The sequence below is a fragment of the Cyclospora cayetanensis genome, unplaced genomic scaffold (assembly GCF_002999335.1).
Source record: "Cyclospora cayetanensis isolate NF1_C8 unplaced genomic scaffold, CcayRef3 CcayRef3_contig_28, whole genome shotgun sequence".
NCBI lineage: Eukaryota > Apicomplexa > Conoidasida > Eucoccidiorida > Eimeriidae > Cyclospora > Cyclospora cayetanensis.
The window spans coordinates 14,451-31,191 of NW_020312236.1; the positions used below are offsets into that span (position 1 = coordinate 14,451).

The window sequence follows — 16,741 nt, forward strand, 5'->3', positions numbered from 1 at the left end:
CTTCTGCTTAACCAGTTCCCCCAAAGTTTATTGTTAAGATGATTTTGGCATAGACCGATGATCTGAACATGTACAAACTCTTGAACTGTGATGGCACCAGGAGGCAAATAGCTTCTTTATATAAATAATGTCAGCAATGAAGTTTTTGTTTCTCTAATACATGTGTTGCAAAAAACATTTGTTTCTTCTATCTAAGGGTACGAAGCGCGGGACATCGCCAACCAACAAATGACATTCGCGAGCAGTCGTCCTTCCTCACTAATTTTTAGCTTTTTTGGCTGCCATATTCTCAGCGAGGCATCTACTAACATTTTATGGCCGAAGAATTAGGCTACGCTTTCAAATGTGGAGCTACCGTTGCCATATGAGCTTGCACGTTGTCCTCTGCCGCCCCAACAGGCATCCCACTGACCTCATATTCCATTGCCAAATAGCGTTTCTGTCAGAGTGGTGCCAAAAAGCCGATTACTGAGTTCTTGAGCGCCTTGATCAAATCCATATAATTGCTGTGAGGAAACATGGCACGCTTCTGCCTTCACAGCCAATGGATCACCCTGAAACAGCCACAGGAAACCATAGAGTTGTACATGAGAGAAATTATCAGTGTCAATCTAGAAGGCCTTCGCTGTTTCCCTGTTATTGATCCTTAGGGCTAGGGCATGACGGGAAAGAGAAATTGTATGTGCGCGCGTTGCTGCATCCTCGAAACACTCTCAGAACCTACTGCGAGTTACGCGTAAAACGCACCGAGCACTCACAGACACCACTAGCTTTTTTCAATTGAACCCAGACTTCCCTGCAACAAAATGAGACGTAATCGCATCCGAATCAGGCAGCGATCAGTCGAGTAATCCTTATTTATACATAGCTAGTGTAATATGAAGTGCCTGAGCTGAGTACAGCCAGTACACGCCTGGCTCCTTTATTGTGCCCTGATATGTTTAGAATCATCGTCCCAGTCGTTGAAGCACTTTGCGTGCTGGGATACAGGTGGCTTGCTTTCCTATCCCTGACAGTAGGCTTGTAAGTCATCCCTCTAAGTCCTACAGCAGAGTACAATGGAGCCTGGCGAGCACCTCGAGCATTTAATGTGCAGACTCCTGCTTGTACACTCTAGCCAAAACAGACATAGTTCAAGTTTTGCCTTATAGCATGCCTTTACACCCTTCAAGACGTAAAACCAAAGGGTCTCACAGGAAGCCTGGCGCGTCGAGAGCGTGAGACTGCAAGGGCCGTTGCCCCACAGCTCTTTTGGCCACCAGGTCATGTAGCGTTGCAACAAGCCATACTATATGGTGGCTGGTCTTCATATTTCACCAACATAGCACATTCGAATCAACTCTAGTAAATTGCATGCTATATTTGGTTATCAGCCAAACATTAACTTATCGTTGGATTTGGCGTTGGCGTTGAAACCCACTACTCGAAGGCTCCCCAGGGAACTTCTTTCTGCAGCAGAAAAATAGTGTAGGCAGGTAAGAGCACGCCTAGGTACAAGTAGCTCACTTACGGCTATGATTATAGTAAATAGTTCACTACGGTGAATGTAACTGCTTTTATTATCTTAAATCGCAGGAAACAGCTCAGATTTTTGTTGCTTGATCATTCGTCGACCTCGCTTACCGTTCAGCTTGCTTACATTGTTCACCGTAGCCATCGGACACAAATGCAAATATAGCACGGTCTGAAACAATATCGTTCCTTACAATTATTCTAGGCAGGCAAAAGCCTTTTCTACCAGTGCACAGCCATGCATCTGTAAAGCAGCTTCTTTGGGGGCCGAGCTCACTTTTGGCCTAAGGGCGTACGTCGCCTTGGGGCGCGCGTCTTCTGGTACGAGGAAAGATGGTGGAAGGGTGATTATTTTGTAGCTCATTATACCATCGACTGAGAGAGAAATTGCTGTGTACTATAATGACGGTATACAACTGACTTTACTTTTCATATTAATTGTGATGATTTGCACATAAGCATTTTGTTGACAATTGATAACCACACAAGAACAACATCATATTTAAGTAAGGATTCATAGACTTAAGCGAGAGATCATGGATCAGGACATACTGCCACATGAGGTAAGATTAGGCTCGATAAAGGACACTGAAACCTGCAATCATGAAAGACTCAGCTGATCGGTACCCCTTCGATGCATGGCACGCATAACTCTACAAGCAGTGCCACACAGAAACAATGCAGTGCATGGTTTCATCTGACAATTCAGTGTATTTATAAGGGTCCATAGCTAGCATTGATATAAGCTAGCAATGACCGGTTGTGGCAAGCTTGTACGTCCCTACATCAAGGCATGTAGTGCCGAAAGTGTCATAAGTTTTGCACTATCCATCCTCACGATATATTTAAAAATGTCCAGTAAGGCCGCAAAGAAAATCAAGCTATTTTTCAATGAGCTCGCGGAATCCTGCCCAGTCCTCTGGTGCAACGTAGTTTTTGGTACTCATGAAATGCAGGAGCACAGTAGACGGACCGTCTTCTACACCTAGCATATACTGTGTACGGACAAATATTTCCCTCGCGGTATACCACTCACCAGCCTCATAGTGTCTGAAGCCTGAGCGAAATGTACCCAAAAACTCTTTAGTCAAATGTTCACGCATTGAAACGATATCGGGATCAGTCTCGAACATTGCGGATATCGATGTACGACTGGACCATAGTTTATGCTTTTCGCGAAGCCGCTGTTGTCTTTGAAGGAAAACAGTGTTTTTGGAGGTAACAGTTACGGGATTTCTTGCTGGAACTTGCAGTCTTCCGGGATCTAAGTCAACGGTGTAGAGACCTAGTGGCACCTTTGAGCCCTTCACGGTTGCCCGATCTATTTGACGACAATACGTCTGTGTCTGTGGAGACATAATGTCGTAGAGGTCAGATGATATGAGGATTGACACTCCATATTGCTTTGTTGCTGCTTCTAGCCTGGACGCCATGTTGACATTTGGAGACAAATAAGATGCGTCTATTTTGTATTCTGATCCAATCGCGCCCTCAATGGCCCAGCCTACATGGAGTCCAAACCCCATTTTAACCTTCCAACCCGTTCCCATCCGTTCAATAATTTCTGGGATGTCTCTGTATTCCGACAAAGTGTACGACTTGTTGATTCCCGCCACAACTTTGACGAACGACATCAAGGCCATGTCTGCCAGTTTATTGCTTGTGACAGTGTCAATGATCTGCTCTTTCACCCCGTCTGCAATCTCCCTTTCTGGAAACTTCCAAACAAGGAGAAATGCGTCCCCAATATTTTTGTTTGCGCTCCCTGAGAACTGGTCCACGGTGCCATGTACGATCTCTGCGATCTGATTAACAAATACCATAACTTTCTCCTTCAAGATCTCCGTTGCATCTGTAAAATTTCTTATATCGCAAAATCCAAATATTGCTTCCATTTTGCGCCCCTCTATCATTGCGTTGATGTTGCCATCTGCAGTATGCATATTTTTGGCAATTATTTCCGCCCCAGCTTCTCCAAAGCCTAGCGCTAGCAGGCCGCCAATCTTTATAATCGTTTTTTCCAAGATGGCTGTTTCGTAATTTTCTTTTTGTATCTTGGTAGCCTTACCTCCTATTAAAGTTTTCAAAACCTGCAGTGGGTCGCCTGTTGCGCTGTCTGCTCTTTCTTCAGCCTGAGCTTCATCTCCTTCTGCATTCATATTGGTAGCAGCAAGGGGGTTATTTCTAATTTTGTTCATCTTCGTAATCATTCGCTCTATTGGTCGTAAAATCAGCGTGTTGATGTCATGGTTGATCGCCACTGTTCCAATAACCATAGTCAGACAGACGAACACCGTTTTGAGGATGCTCAGGGCAGATTCCAGGTGAGATAGTTCGCGCTTATCGTACACAGCCTTGAAGACTACGATATTTTCATCAACACAAGAAGATGCCTTCTGTGTTTCTAAAGGCCCTGCAACTTCTTCTGAGGGCCCCGTACAAAATGCTGAGGATATAAATTCCCTTTCACTTGGCCTCAACGAGTCGACCGATTCCAGTTCGTCGGTAAGCATTGTGCCGTTTATTGCAGTGGCCAGTAACAGATTAGTAGCGCGATCAGGAGGCAGCTCCAACGGGTGGTCACAGCTCTTGAACCCTAGACAAGCAAGGTCCACGAAAACTCGACCAGCTGACTCAGTTACATGGGAAAGCGGCAGGGGTAGTTCCATGTAAACTAAAGACGCCGGGTTTACTTCCCCTTGGACGTATCCTAGTCCGTTTTTTCGGTGGTAGTTGATATAATAAATTACATTCGAGGAATACATCCTCCACCAGGGAGCCGTATTGTACCGCTTTGCGGCTGTGGCAGACTCCGCAACACTGTCTAGTCCTGATTGTTCAGAGCTTGTACGCGAAACATATTGTTCTTCAGACAAAAATGGCAGCACAATGGTCATCGCAAGGATAATATATATAACTTTCCTAGTAGTCCTGTCAGTAAGCTCTTTTCCGATTTTGCTGTCATATTCGGCACCATCGTCAGTAGGGTCCGCTTCTTCTTCTATAACGACATCGTCAGGTGCGCGGTCACCAGGCTCCAGAAACATGTCTTGCTGTATAGGAGACTCGTCTTTTACTTGAAAGCGCAGCGCCAGGGTTTTGTATAGCTTTGCTACTCTGATTAGTCGAACTAAGCGGATCACCCTAAGCACCCTAGCCACCTGGGAGCCTGCCTTTCCAGCACGAGACACCTGCATTACATCGTTAGACGCCACGTCTGAGTTCTCTTCGACTACCAGGTACATTTCGTAGTATGTCCATGATAAATCTAGAACGAGTGTTCCGGTTGAAACCAAATCAAACCAGAAAAACGTGTGCCACGTGTAATTGTCCTTGCCTACGCAGCTAACGAAGATTTCCGCGGCAAATATAACCAAGCAGAGGATAGCAATTATGTCGAATGGCAAGTCAGCACTCACCGGCGTAGCCCACAGTTTTATATCATTGCCGAATAGAGCATAAATAGTGGCAACCGTTGTTATTAACTCTGTAGTTTGATGAAGTGCAATGAAAGTGCAACATGACACGAAGGCTGATCCACTTTGCCCAGCCTTCTTTGTAGAGGCAACGGAACTGTGCCGCTGCTGCCTGTCCATTTCTAAAGCGCATAAATGACATCGGTTTCGAAGGTTGCCACTCCCTGTCGCGCTTTGCTTTTTACTCGGAGGAAGCGTGATATGTAGACCCTTCGTTGATTCATGCAACCTACGGCAAGTGGTGAAATATCTTTGCAGTTGATATAGCTGTGTTGAAGTGTTTTACGTGCAATGGAAAACTGACATGCTCTACGTGATACTGTAGCTACGCGTCATACAATGTGGTGGTGATGTAACACACTCTAGATGCTAAGTTTACACTAACAAATATGTGCGTTGGCATTTCAAACCAGAGTAGCTCTGTTCTAGAAGGACCTTGGGGCTGCCCGCCAGATGTATGCATGCCTAAGCAAAAAACGGGGCTCCTCAAGAGTCGCATGCATCTAAAACATTATATTTAGCAAGACAACGAACGGCGCACTTTGTTTTTACTGTATCTGGAAATTTCGAGATCGAGAAAACGAAAATTTTCGAGTGCTACAAGAAGATGCAGTCTATCCTCTATTTGTCCTTCAAAGACGCGTCTCGTAGAAGCCAGTGCACTCTCCTACCCTATTGCTTGGCGTTAAACACCAAGGAAATCTTAGAAGAAACAGTGAAAATGAGCTAAATTTATAAATCTTGATTATTCTGAAGACAAAGCCCCACATGTTTATGCATCCATCATGCATACAAAGAAGGGAGCGCAGTAAAGGCAATTTATTTCGCCTTGTGGCCGCCACAGACATCCTGATAACCGGGTCTGCAGTAAAGGGTGCAAAGGGTTTTTCGCTGTAGCAGGCATGAGAAAGGAAGAAAAGGCTAAGGAGGGCGGCAAAACGTCTGGTGCAGCAGATGCAGAAGTTGCACTGAATGGTGAAGTACTTAATAGGGCGCTTAGGGATGTCTCGCGCACCGTGGACGGAAGTGGCTATGCATTCACTAGACTGATTTGCTGTGGAAAGGGAGTAACCAGTTTACCAGATGCTCTGCAACACTACGTGCACCTCAGATATATTGATATATCAGGTAACAAAATAAGCAATCTTACTGCGTTCTCAAGACTGCCGAATCTTCTTTCCCTGAATGCAGCAGAGAACAATATTGAAGATGTGTCGTGTCTAGCGAGCCCAGGGGCGCTCCCATACCTGTCGCTTCTTAACCTTAGTAACAACAGGATAAGTAAAGCCCCTACCCTGCCACTTCAGCGGCTCACGCGTCTATCACTCGATGCAAACCCCATAACCACTTTAACGGGGTTTGTGTATCCCCCCTCACTTACTCATTTAAGCCTTAGAGGAACACCCTTAGAGAGTTTAGACTGCTTACCGCTTTCAGACACCCTAACTTCACTATATCTGTCGCATACGCGGATACAGCAGCTGCTTCCACTGGAAAAGTTCCCCCAAATTAAAACCCTGGACCTCGAAGGTTGCGCTCTTCCTTCTGAGCAACTAAAGGTTCTCGTTTCTCTCCCTATGCTTAAAGAAGTGTGCCTTTCCCCTCTGGGCACCAGTGCTGGAGACGACCAGTTTAGGTCTGAAATATTAAAGGTCCTTCCACGTCTTCAATGGATTAATGGCCGGGAGGTTACCTCTGATGAGCTAACGGCAGCAACGACGCCATGCGAAACGAATGTGCAGGAGGAAATGGGACTGGATCAGCCGTAATAGCAGGGGCTTCAGGCACACGTGAAGCAAGCAAGTTGTAGCTTACGAAGAGTAGGACAAACGCAATTGTGGAGGAAGATTTTCAATGCGCTCTTCTAAAGACAGCCTCTCCGCAGCACGAGTCCTTAAATCAGTGGTCAACCCAGTACCGGCGGCTTCCTACTGCTAGTAAGCGACCCAAAAAAGCGGCTCAGGCCACAAATGGTTGAGTGTAGCAAGAATAGTGGGTTTGTCATTTTGTTGGTGTAATAAGCACACCTTTCGGTGATGGGTCCGACAAAAGCAATACGTTTCGCTGCCATGCTTCTGGCTTGCCAGCCCTGAGATGATTGAAGCTATCATACAGTACAAGCTATTTGTCCTTTAGATCCGCGGTCTACTCAAGATTGAGCTATGGGTGAAAACCAAGAAGGAAGTACAATATTTATCTTTTTAGTTGAGGAAAACGTTTGTAGATACGCTAGAATAGCACAACACGCAAAACTTGACAAGAGTGCCTGCTTTCAGAATTATGGAACTACGCTACTAGCCTGAGCATCACAAATGCCAGAGGCCACACATATACGCTAGGTAGTAAGCTAGGTATCATCAATGACTAGCTGCGCATATCTGAACCTACAAAATATCTTCTTGAGCTGAAGCTCGCTGATGCGCCTTCGTTCGGTCTCAAACTGCCTTACCGCGACGCCATAGTAAGTTTCTCTTATTTAGTAAAGTGACCCTACAATAGCCACTCCAGCTGCTTTCTCTACTGATGATTGCACGCCTTAAGCATTATACTTGAAAATGAAAACCTTTGTAGGAGCTTTGGCAGAGAGGGCGCTTAGCCCTGAAAGGATAGGGCAGGTGTGTGGCTGCCTGCACCAAAGGCTTATTAGGAGGTCACGTCACTATAACACTTAGGAACATTATTATTTTAAACTATGTTGCATTTTCATACAGCTCGTCACAGTGGTCAAGAGTGGCACTAAGCTGAACAACGGAAGGCTTGCAGAGCGAGCAGGCAGCAATACACCAATTTTCAGCAAGGCTTTTGTGGCTCGTGCGATACCAGAGCTGATTGAGACAGTGTGAAAGATTAGTCTTCAGGCTTTAACTTAGTTTTTATGAACACTGCACCGAGCAGCCTTGGTATACGGCCCTACATTTTCTGACTTTTGACCGTGCATACAGTTGGCTGCTCCTTTGGAGCACTGATTAGCTCCTCGTAACACAGGATCTTCACATTCGGGCTAAGCGTGGCGGTGTACCCACCACAAAAATAGCTTTGATGCAAGTTGTGCAGGTGGCCGCGCTTGAATTTCTTCTATTTCCGTGTTCGCAACTGCCAAGCCGGGGCCCTTTGTGGTCCGTAAGTGTGGGGTGCAGCACCAAGTTACATGAATGAAATTAGCGATTTGTGAGAAATTTATGAATCATAGCCTATGAAGCAGAAGCCCTGGTCCAGAGGGATCACGAAACCCCCTAGAAACAAGGCTTAGTCCCAATGGTAGCCTGAATACCTGTCCATGCCACGCTCCATATTAGCATTCACATCAGGTCCTACGCAGAAGGGATCTATTAACGGCAACTCGTTTTCCAAATGGCCATATCTGCGGGTCTGCTGCTGAGCGGAAAGTTATTTGCGCTAAAGTTACGCACAGACTTTGTAACGCTCCATGTACGACCTTGGTGGGAAGGGACCAAATCCAGTATTTGCTCAAAAAAAAGTTGCTGAGTGTTCTTCTCAAATCAACTCCTCCTTTCGGTGTCCTCACCCATCAAGGCTCCGACATGAGGAGCAAGGGACAGCGAGGAATAGAGCTGCTGCGCTTTCGAAACAGTCTGAGTATGCACAGCCAATTGCACACCACAGCTAGTTCACACACGTAAAGTACTTATACTCATCTCCGGAGCTATGTATATGCCGCAACGAAAGCGACATCGGAACAGACGGGCCAATTGATAAGCTCTGTACAAATGTGTAGTTCAATACAGATTTTGTACGAGATGGGGCCTAGAGGTACCTTAGCCTCGGTTTATCTACTGCCCAGTTTAAAACGCTCCGCATAAATTTCTACATCTGTCCAACCAATCCAGCTTCGGAAAGAACAGTGCGACAATCTGTCGTTTTGCCATTCCGCAGGCAAAAAAGCGAAATCTGAATGCAAGGAACAGCGGCAAAGTAGGCGTACACTCGTGAACAGAACCAGGAGGGAAGAAAGATAGACGCTAGCCAACAACGAACAATAGACCAAACCAACACGACTGTGGCGGTGCGCTCCCTCGAGCGCTTCAGTGGGCTGCAATGTATTAGTGACCTAGTATAGGACAAGAGAAGGGAAACAAAACGCATAAAAGGAAAGCAATATACATGATAGTTTAGTAGCACCTCCCCGCCTCAGAGCACTACCTGCATTCCAACACAATCACTGCATGCAGCACAGTTGATTTCTGTGCCCTAGAGGAGACAAGAAAAAGTGTGAAGCGAGATACTTGCTGGCGCCTGAGCACAGCTCTAATGGCTGATAATGCTCCAGATATAGTTGAGAAACTTTCAAGCAACAACCGCAGACGAACCCCGGTTATCAGAATCAGAGCATGCCCGAGGGAAGGACGCCTAGTTTCGTACATAGCGACTACCGTCAAGAACTACAGAAAGCTTCATATTTTTTTGCAGACATAGAGCACACAGCTCCTCTATAAGCCACTCATACCGGCAGTAGTGCAGTTCTTAGTCCAGTAATGGCTCTATGCGCCAGCCGTGCAGGTGGCCGTGCTCCAGCCTGGTTTGTCCGCTTAACCATTGTGAAAGCTGTTAGATGATCTACCACAATAGTAGTCTCTGGCCGCTTCGTTCTTAGCTGACAGCGCGCTCTAAGCACTAATAGCTAAGGAACAAGGGGCTTCGCGCGCCCACAGTCTACAAGGGCCCTCAGCCCCTAAGATGAGTGCAATGTAGTGATTCAGTGATTATGAGCGAGGAAGCCTTTCTAGACTGTGTCATAATTCCACATGCTCACGCTTTTAAAAGCAGCTGAGCCTAAGAACGGGCAAATATCAAAACATTTGTCGGCTAGCTGCTTCTTGCATTGGCAGCACTGACGCCACTGGATGGACAAAGAATCTATTACCCTGATTGTTCAACTTGGCTTATAAACAATGGCGCACGTAGACACGATCTTCTGTGGCCGAACAGTCTTCAAGTGTTGAGCTTGCAATAAAGCTGTCTGTTTCCTTTCAGTACTGAACCTTTCGAGTTACGCAGGTCCTTGCTTCGTAATGGGCCGGAATTTAGACGTGGGCCAGCCACTTCGCTGAAAGCGTGAAACACAGGTTTATTTTACAGATGTGCGCTTATTACGTAGCTGCATTAATATTGCAAAACAGGAAAAACCTTTTCTGGCATAGGTCCTGCACGAGTTTCTAGGAGGAGTTAGCAGAACTCTCATAAAGCCTGGAAAGTCTACATGAGCGCAGTAGCCGAACTAGACGTGATTGCCACTTAGTCATGCTAAAGAGGCTCGAGAGAGCACTGAAACGCACTAGCAAGCGCCATTCAGGAGCGAGCTGTCGTTGGGGCCGAGGTTTATGGAGAGCAGCAATAGGAAAGCAGGGGAGAAAGCTTGAGTGGAGGTGCGGCATTTGTTTCAGGGGTGATAGGCCGCCGCTGCAATCCATCGCTAAAATGAGCTCGGTCTGCTATGGGGTCCGAAGAGGCTGCTGGAGCCGATTTGCAGAGAGCGAAATTTAAGGGAATCAGCAGAGGTTCTGTGTGCAGAGTATGAAAGCACTTTAAGGACCACAGTAACACCACTGCCTTCGACGTTCTGGGGAACTGCAACTTTCATTCCTCAAGTGTTCCCTACCCCAAATTGTAAGGAGACCTTGGGATATGCAGCACACCGCTAGCTATGGCTATTCGCAATGCAACTTTTCTTTGGGAGCTCGCGAGTGGCGAAGGTCCGCTATTGATGCTAGGAAGGGTGGTTCACAGCTGAGTACTTAGTCTATTGGTAGAGTGGGCTGGTTATCTGAGGACCTTCGTGATACTTCATGCACCGGAAGTCTGTAACTGAATTATTATTAGTGGAGCGTCCCACAAGCAACTAGAATATATGATTAACAATGAAAAGTCAAAATCATTTGCGAGATGCATTCACCACGAGACTTCGAACAACAGCCCTTGACCATAGCAATAGGCGGCCCCAAAGCATGCTGTCCACAGGAACGTAGCCGAGCAATAGGCTACTGGTTCACAATGAAGCCATTCTTAGGGAGCACCCGATGAGAAAACCTGTGCGTACAACGTTCACGCTGCTACCACCACCAGACTTTCTGCGACGTCATCATAACAACGATTAATATGGTTTAAAACCCGCATATTGATTCTCAAAAGAGTAAGCAGCTCCCCCATCGGCGTAAGAGCTGCCACATGGACTTTAGGACTCTCTCAAAATCGTTCATTGCTTCATCTGTTCTGGGGGCGAAATTCACAAAACCAATGCTCTATGTGCCTTCCAAGTGGCGTAGATCCAGCTCTCTATGCTGCAGTATCGGCAAATGCTACGAAGTTCCCGTCTGTGTTCACATGCAATACACCATTAGGTGTACACTACCTGTTTCCCCAACGAGTCCACTAATGCTAATGCTTAGTATACTCTACCTTAGAGGCAACATCCCAAAGTCATAATAAGTGCTAGAACTTGGTCGTTTTCCCTATTTGTTAAGAACCACCAGGCGTCTTGTAGGTGACCACGCTGGTGCAAGCCGGAACGCACCATTGACTACTACCGAAACGGCTATGAAGTATCATGGTGTTACATCGACATACTCACTTCAGCAACTATCTTTCCAAGCGAATCAGTATTTATATACTTATTTGATGCCTGGTTCCATAACGCTCACGGCTGCATATTCATGAGTCTGCTCCCAAAATAAGCGAATTGTCAATGGATTATGCGGGCCTGTTGATGATTTTACTTCCCGCGATTCTAGTACCACACGTGTAATGCGCACCGATATTATACACAATGCTGAGCATCATGAGGGAACCGGATCAACTGACCCCTAAATCCATGCATGAGCAGCACTCATAGGCCAAACCTAGGTTCCTCAGGCCACATGCCTTCTATCTGTACACGCTCACAAGGGTCAAGAGTGTCCTTAGTTGGGCCTCCAGGAAGCACTAGGCACTTACATGTGGCAAGTCACGAAGTTACTACATACTGGATTGCTGACGATACAACATGCTCAATCGGGCAACTCACTGCTGAACGATAGTGGATGTTTGTCGGCATCCCCGAAAGTTTAGACCTAAAAACCAGACTACTCTTTTAGACATACAGTAAGTCTACATATTATACGAGCAAAGATACCGAATTATTTATACGAGTACAGGACTACGTAACAATACCGATGCTAACGTCTTAGCTCGACGCATCCGCGAAGAACTTTGCAAAAATGATGTCGCCACATCTCCAAGCGCCTACAGCAGTCATTTCATGAAAACACTAGCCGAAGGACTAAATTGCTCCGTAGCTTCATCGCTAGATTGAAGTACAAACCTTCGTTTATGTATGTAAAACGGCTAGAAGATATCAAGTTGGGACCTCCTTGAAGATACCTTCCTCAAAAACGATAAACAGTCAATGTCAAAATTTTTACTTTTCCAAAAAATTCGATTCTTCTATATAGTTGTGAAGCCAGATGTTTGCCTCCTATTTCACTGGCTCGTGCTCCCATCTGGCGGGCAGCCCCGTAGTCTGCTTTAAAAGCACAGGAGTAATTTTGTTTCATACGTGGGGCCAGGGATCTAGTAGCGTACTTTGGGCAATGTGCACACCTGTAAGTACTGCCACAGACAAACAAGCCCTGGATGAACTCAGGCAATACGATCAAACTTCACTCTTCGCTGCGTCCTGGGCCAGCCACGTACTATGTGACTTCTCTCTGAAGGCTGCATGCACCGCCAACTGTGGGCTAGAAGGAATTTTGTAAATTCTTTCTCTTTCGCATTTTATTTTATGCTGCTGCATACATGGAAAGTGAGCAATTAGAAACGCAGACAAGCACGAGTGACCTCCTTCGAGCAAAGTCTCAATGACATAGCCGAGCCCGTTATGCTTTTGATGGTATCGCTTGTAAGGAGGGGATACCATACATCTTCCTACTGGCATAAAAGCCTAAAACATCTCATCCGCTACATGTTGCACGATTTACAGTCCCTAGGCATGTGCCTTTAGCGCCGTGCTGCGAACAAGAGGTTTGCCGTACATCAAAGTAGCTACCTCTACTTCGTTCCCTGTGGATAAACGTGCATTGCCTGTTTATTCTGATTCGTAACATGCAAAAACCATTACATATGGTATTCCCGATTTGGCCTTTACTTAGGCTGTGATGGCGCCACCCTGGGGTGTACAGGGATACGATATTGTTTTTGCCCTGTGGTACGCTGTATGCGCAGGCGTGTGCAGACTGCATCGCACTGGCCAGGACAAGTGCGGTCTCAGCTCTGCAGACCGGGGTGGTGCTAAGTCTTGGTACACCCATGCAATAGGAAGTTAAGAGCTTAAAGCTCGTCATAGGTGTTGTTCATTGTGGAGGTGTGTTTTACGTTAGTAGTATGCCGACTGAGGATGGGCAGTTTTCTGGGTATACAGGCTTCTCTCGCCCCATAGGAGCAAATTCAGAAAGCACAGAACGAATGCCGAACCATTATCTAACCTGCATTGCACAGTACATGTGTTTTGCAATTGATCACTAGAGGTGTCTACCGGATGGATAAGGAATTGAGGGTCAGCTTGTTGCCGTACGTGCATGGATTCGAATGAGCGCTGTGCTTTGCCTAGTTCCCTGGCTAGTTCATAGAGCACGAGGGCGAATTTGTAATCGTTGTCACCGCAAATTGCCGGAATTTTCTCTGTGCAACTGTGGCTTGCTCTAAACGTTCACAAGGTTTTTCTGTAATCACCTTGCAGAATATCTAGCCCCACTCCCATAGAAGGTTGCGTAGTACCTACTGTATTCAGTCAATAAGAGAAGTGGTTGTAAAATAGTGTATCTGGTGCCTAAACATGTTTAAACGCCTTACTTTCCATGGCTGGGAAGCAGTCGGGGAAGTGCATCAACAGGCTATCCGTCATATCTGTGGAACTTTGAGACAACCCTTTCGAAGAGCTCTCCTGCTGTATTAGGTGGACACTTGGCTGTTCACTTAATATCTTACACTCGGATAGATCTAAGGTAAGTAGCAGTGAGTTAACAACGTGCCTACTTGCAGAGTGTCGCAGTAAGCTGTTATATCCACTTCGTGAGATACGCTTGCATGATACCTTTTATAGTTAGCTATTCATGTGATTCTGAGGCAGTGAGAAGCAAGCACTGTGATTAAAAGGTATACAAGATCCACTACAAACTGACACAACTCCTGTGGGTATGTACCCGTTGCTCCTTGCAGGATAAGAAATCCAATAGGAAGATAAAGTTGCCATGAAGTAATCTGCTTGCTTTTTCGACTGAAGTAAAACATGCAAAGCAGATCAAAGGGAAGCGAGAAACGGAAGCCACTGGCGCGTCAGAAAGCAGCCATTTGGCCTCTCCTACTTCAGACTGCTGTCATAGCTGCAGTCTTCCTTTCATACCGAATTGATGAATTGCGCCCTCATGAAGGCATGGCTTATAGCTTCCACGCTGCCTTGGAAGATCAGACCGATGACCTTTTTTATTGTAGCGCTACAAATGCAAAAAAAGAAAACAGCCGACAGGAGGAAGAGTGCATTCCGTGCCCTGCTAACGCGGACTGTGTAGATGGCAAAATGGCCTGCAACACTGGCTACAGACTTCATACAGATGCATCTCAGGAGCCACAAATTCTAGCAGCCGCAACATGCGTGGAAGATTTAGCATCCAAGGCAAAAGCGGCGGAAGTGCTACACTTGATCACAGAACTTCTGAGGGAGCGCCAGGGAAGGCACGAGTGCGGACTCCCTCTAGACCCTCTCTGCAGTCCTTCAGATCACGGGGGAAGAAAACCGTGGAGTGATTCGATAAAGGCAATGTGCTTCAGCCCTGGACTTACTCGCTGGCAGATGCATTTCCACCCGGATATTGCTTCGTCTATAGCCAACGAAGCTGTCTACCACTGGCTTTTTAACCACCTTTTAACTCCAGAATCCGCTGCAGAATTCGATATTGAGGTCGGCTGTCCACGCCAGCTAGATTGAAACCGCCAAACCTGCAGATCTGTTACACGATAAGACACTTGAAGCAGCAATCTGGCAAAAACGCTCTGAGCCGTTCCACTTCTGTGTGTAGGCACCACTAACGATTTACGCTTCTGAAATAGGCAACTTCACACTTTCGGAGTATTGCCTCGAATGTGCGCCCCATGCCCATTAGGTAGAGAAGCACTATTTGTTTGTGCCTCTTGCGAACCCGGTGGAATTCCCTGAGCTCCATGAACGTCTCGTGAAAGAACAAAGCAGGTCAAGAGGGATTACATACACCTACACATATAAAGGGTCCGATCTTCGGAGGCCATTCTCTTGCAGAATATCTGCATCAGTTCAAAACAATTTGCTTCCAATGTTAACGGTGATGGCGGTTGCTTTGGCATGTAGCTATCTTTCCCAGGGCGTCTACATACGTTACTACGTTAGGAAAGAGGTGCTCAGTCTAATCCGCCTGTATTCTCGTACTGCCGAAGGCTTCCCCGTAGCTCCTGGGATTTCTACAGAAGATATATACAAGCTATTGGCCTCCCAATTAGCCAGTAAAGGCACGCTTACGCGGCTGATCCTCAAAAAAAAACTTACACTTGGACGAGTGGATGAAGCATGCCACGATCTGCTCTATAGTCCCAATACAAGAGTGCACGCGTATCAATTACATGAGGCCAACCACTGGTGGGCAGAGGAACAAGCGCCACCTTTGAATCCTCATAAGAGAGATACGGCAAACGGGAATTCAAACTCAAAGTTGGCTACCACCTGCCCAGCATTTGAATCAGTCCAGCACCCTCCCACAACCAGTACCCATAGCTTTGGCGCCGCCACAGTGCATCAGTGGAACCGTGTCAGCCCGCAGCCTAGAGAGCACGGCAACACTATTGGCCATCCCTGGCAACGAATGGACTACCAAGTCTCGGGTCTAGCATATGCTGACCGGCTCCCGCAGGTGACCAATCTAGTATTGTACGACATGCTAAACCCATTTGTGAAACAGCTTCAAGATGACTTTTGTGCAGTATCAAGTATTTGATAGCCCATTCAAATTCAGAAAATGGCGTGTAGAGATGCCACCAAGGTACGTAATGTAGTGGATTTACGTTATGATATGTGCGTGGCTAATGGTTGCGTACAGCGGATGATTCGTAGAGTTCCTGACTCATCATGCACTGAAAAGCCAACGAGAGGACTGGATGACTATTTGGGTCTCATAAAAGAATATCGAGAGCTCCAGCAAGCTAGCCACAGAATCAGTGCTGAGCTTGCAAGACAAACAGAACTCCGAAGCTCTGGTACGTGAAACGCCAAGAGAAATGTTGTATAAAAGTGTGCTGTACTGTGGCTGGGCCCCTAAACAAGATATTGGCGAGGGGACGCGGGGTCTCTCTCTAGCATAGAGCAAACGAGTCCATATGCATACGGCGAGTTAGCCGTGAAGCTCTGCCATCGTGTCGCACGTTGCAGCTGCCAAGCACTCAGCTCAACATACTGCTGGAACTAATACATGCTACTGTGCACGAATCGAAGTGCCTCAACGTACGACATGGAATACTCGCCACCTCGTCAATACACCGACAATATGTAGGCCCACGCAGTGCCGGCTCCAGATCTAGTGTGATACAGACTAGTAAAAATAGTTACGAACGCGTAGTCTTAATATTGCTCCACAAATGCACTCGTGTAATTGCGGCAATTACGCGTATCTCAGTGTAAAGTACTGATTGGTGTTTTATGGTTTCTTTCAAATTGAGCTTGAGAAAGCAGTGCACTGAGGGCA

The 16,741-nt window shown here is 46.5% G+C and overlaps 3 protein-coding genes across 3 annotated transcripts; 2 read left to right on the top strand and 1 right to left on the bottom strand.

The window, feature by feature from the left end:
- Positions 1-2,393: 2,393 nt before the first annotated feature.
- Positions 2,394-5,108, bottom strand: LOC34621038. Its single transcript, XM_022734264.1, has one exon. It carries the CDS (start codon positions 5,106-5,108, stop codon positions 2,394-2,396), a length of 2,715 nt encoding a protein of 904 aa, XP_022590527.1.
- Positions 5,109-5,890: 782 nt separating this feature from the next.
- LOC34621037 (leucine-rich repeat-containing protein 23) lies at positions 5,891-6,926 on the top strand. The gene is made up of 2 exons (XM_026338574.1): positions 5,891-6,753; positions 6,863-6,926. Exons 1-2 carry the CDS (start codon positions 5,891-5,893, stop codon positions 6,924-6,926), a joined length of 927 nt encoding a protein of 308 aa, XP_026194359.1.
- Positions 6,927-14,265: 7,339 nt separating this feature from the next.
- Positions 14,266-16,264, top strand: LOC34621036. The gene is made up of 3 exons (XM_026338575.1): positions 14,266-14,934; positions 15,137-15,889; positions 16,016-16,264. The coding sequence occupies exons 1-3, from the start codon at positions 14,266-14,268 to the stop codon at positions 16,262-16,264; spliced, it is 1,671 nt and encodes a 556-aa protein (XP_026194360.1).
- The last annotated feature ends 477 nt before the right edge of the window (positions 16,265-16,741 follow it).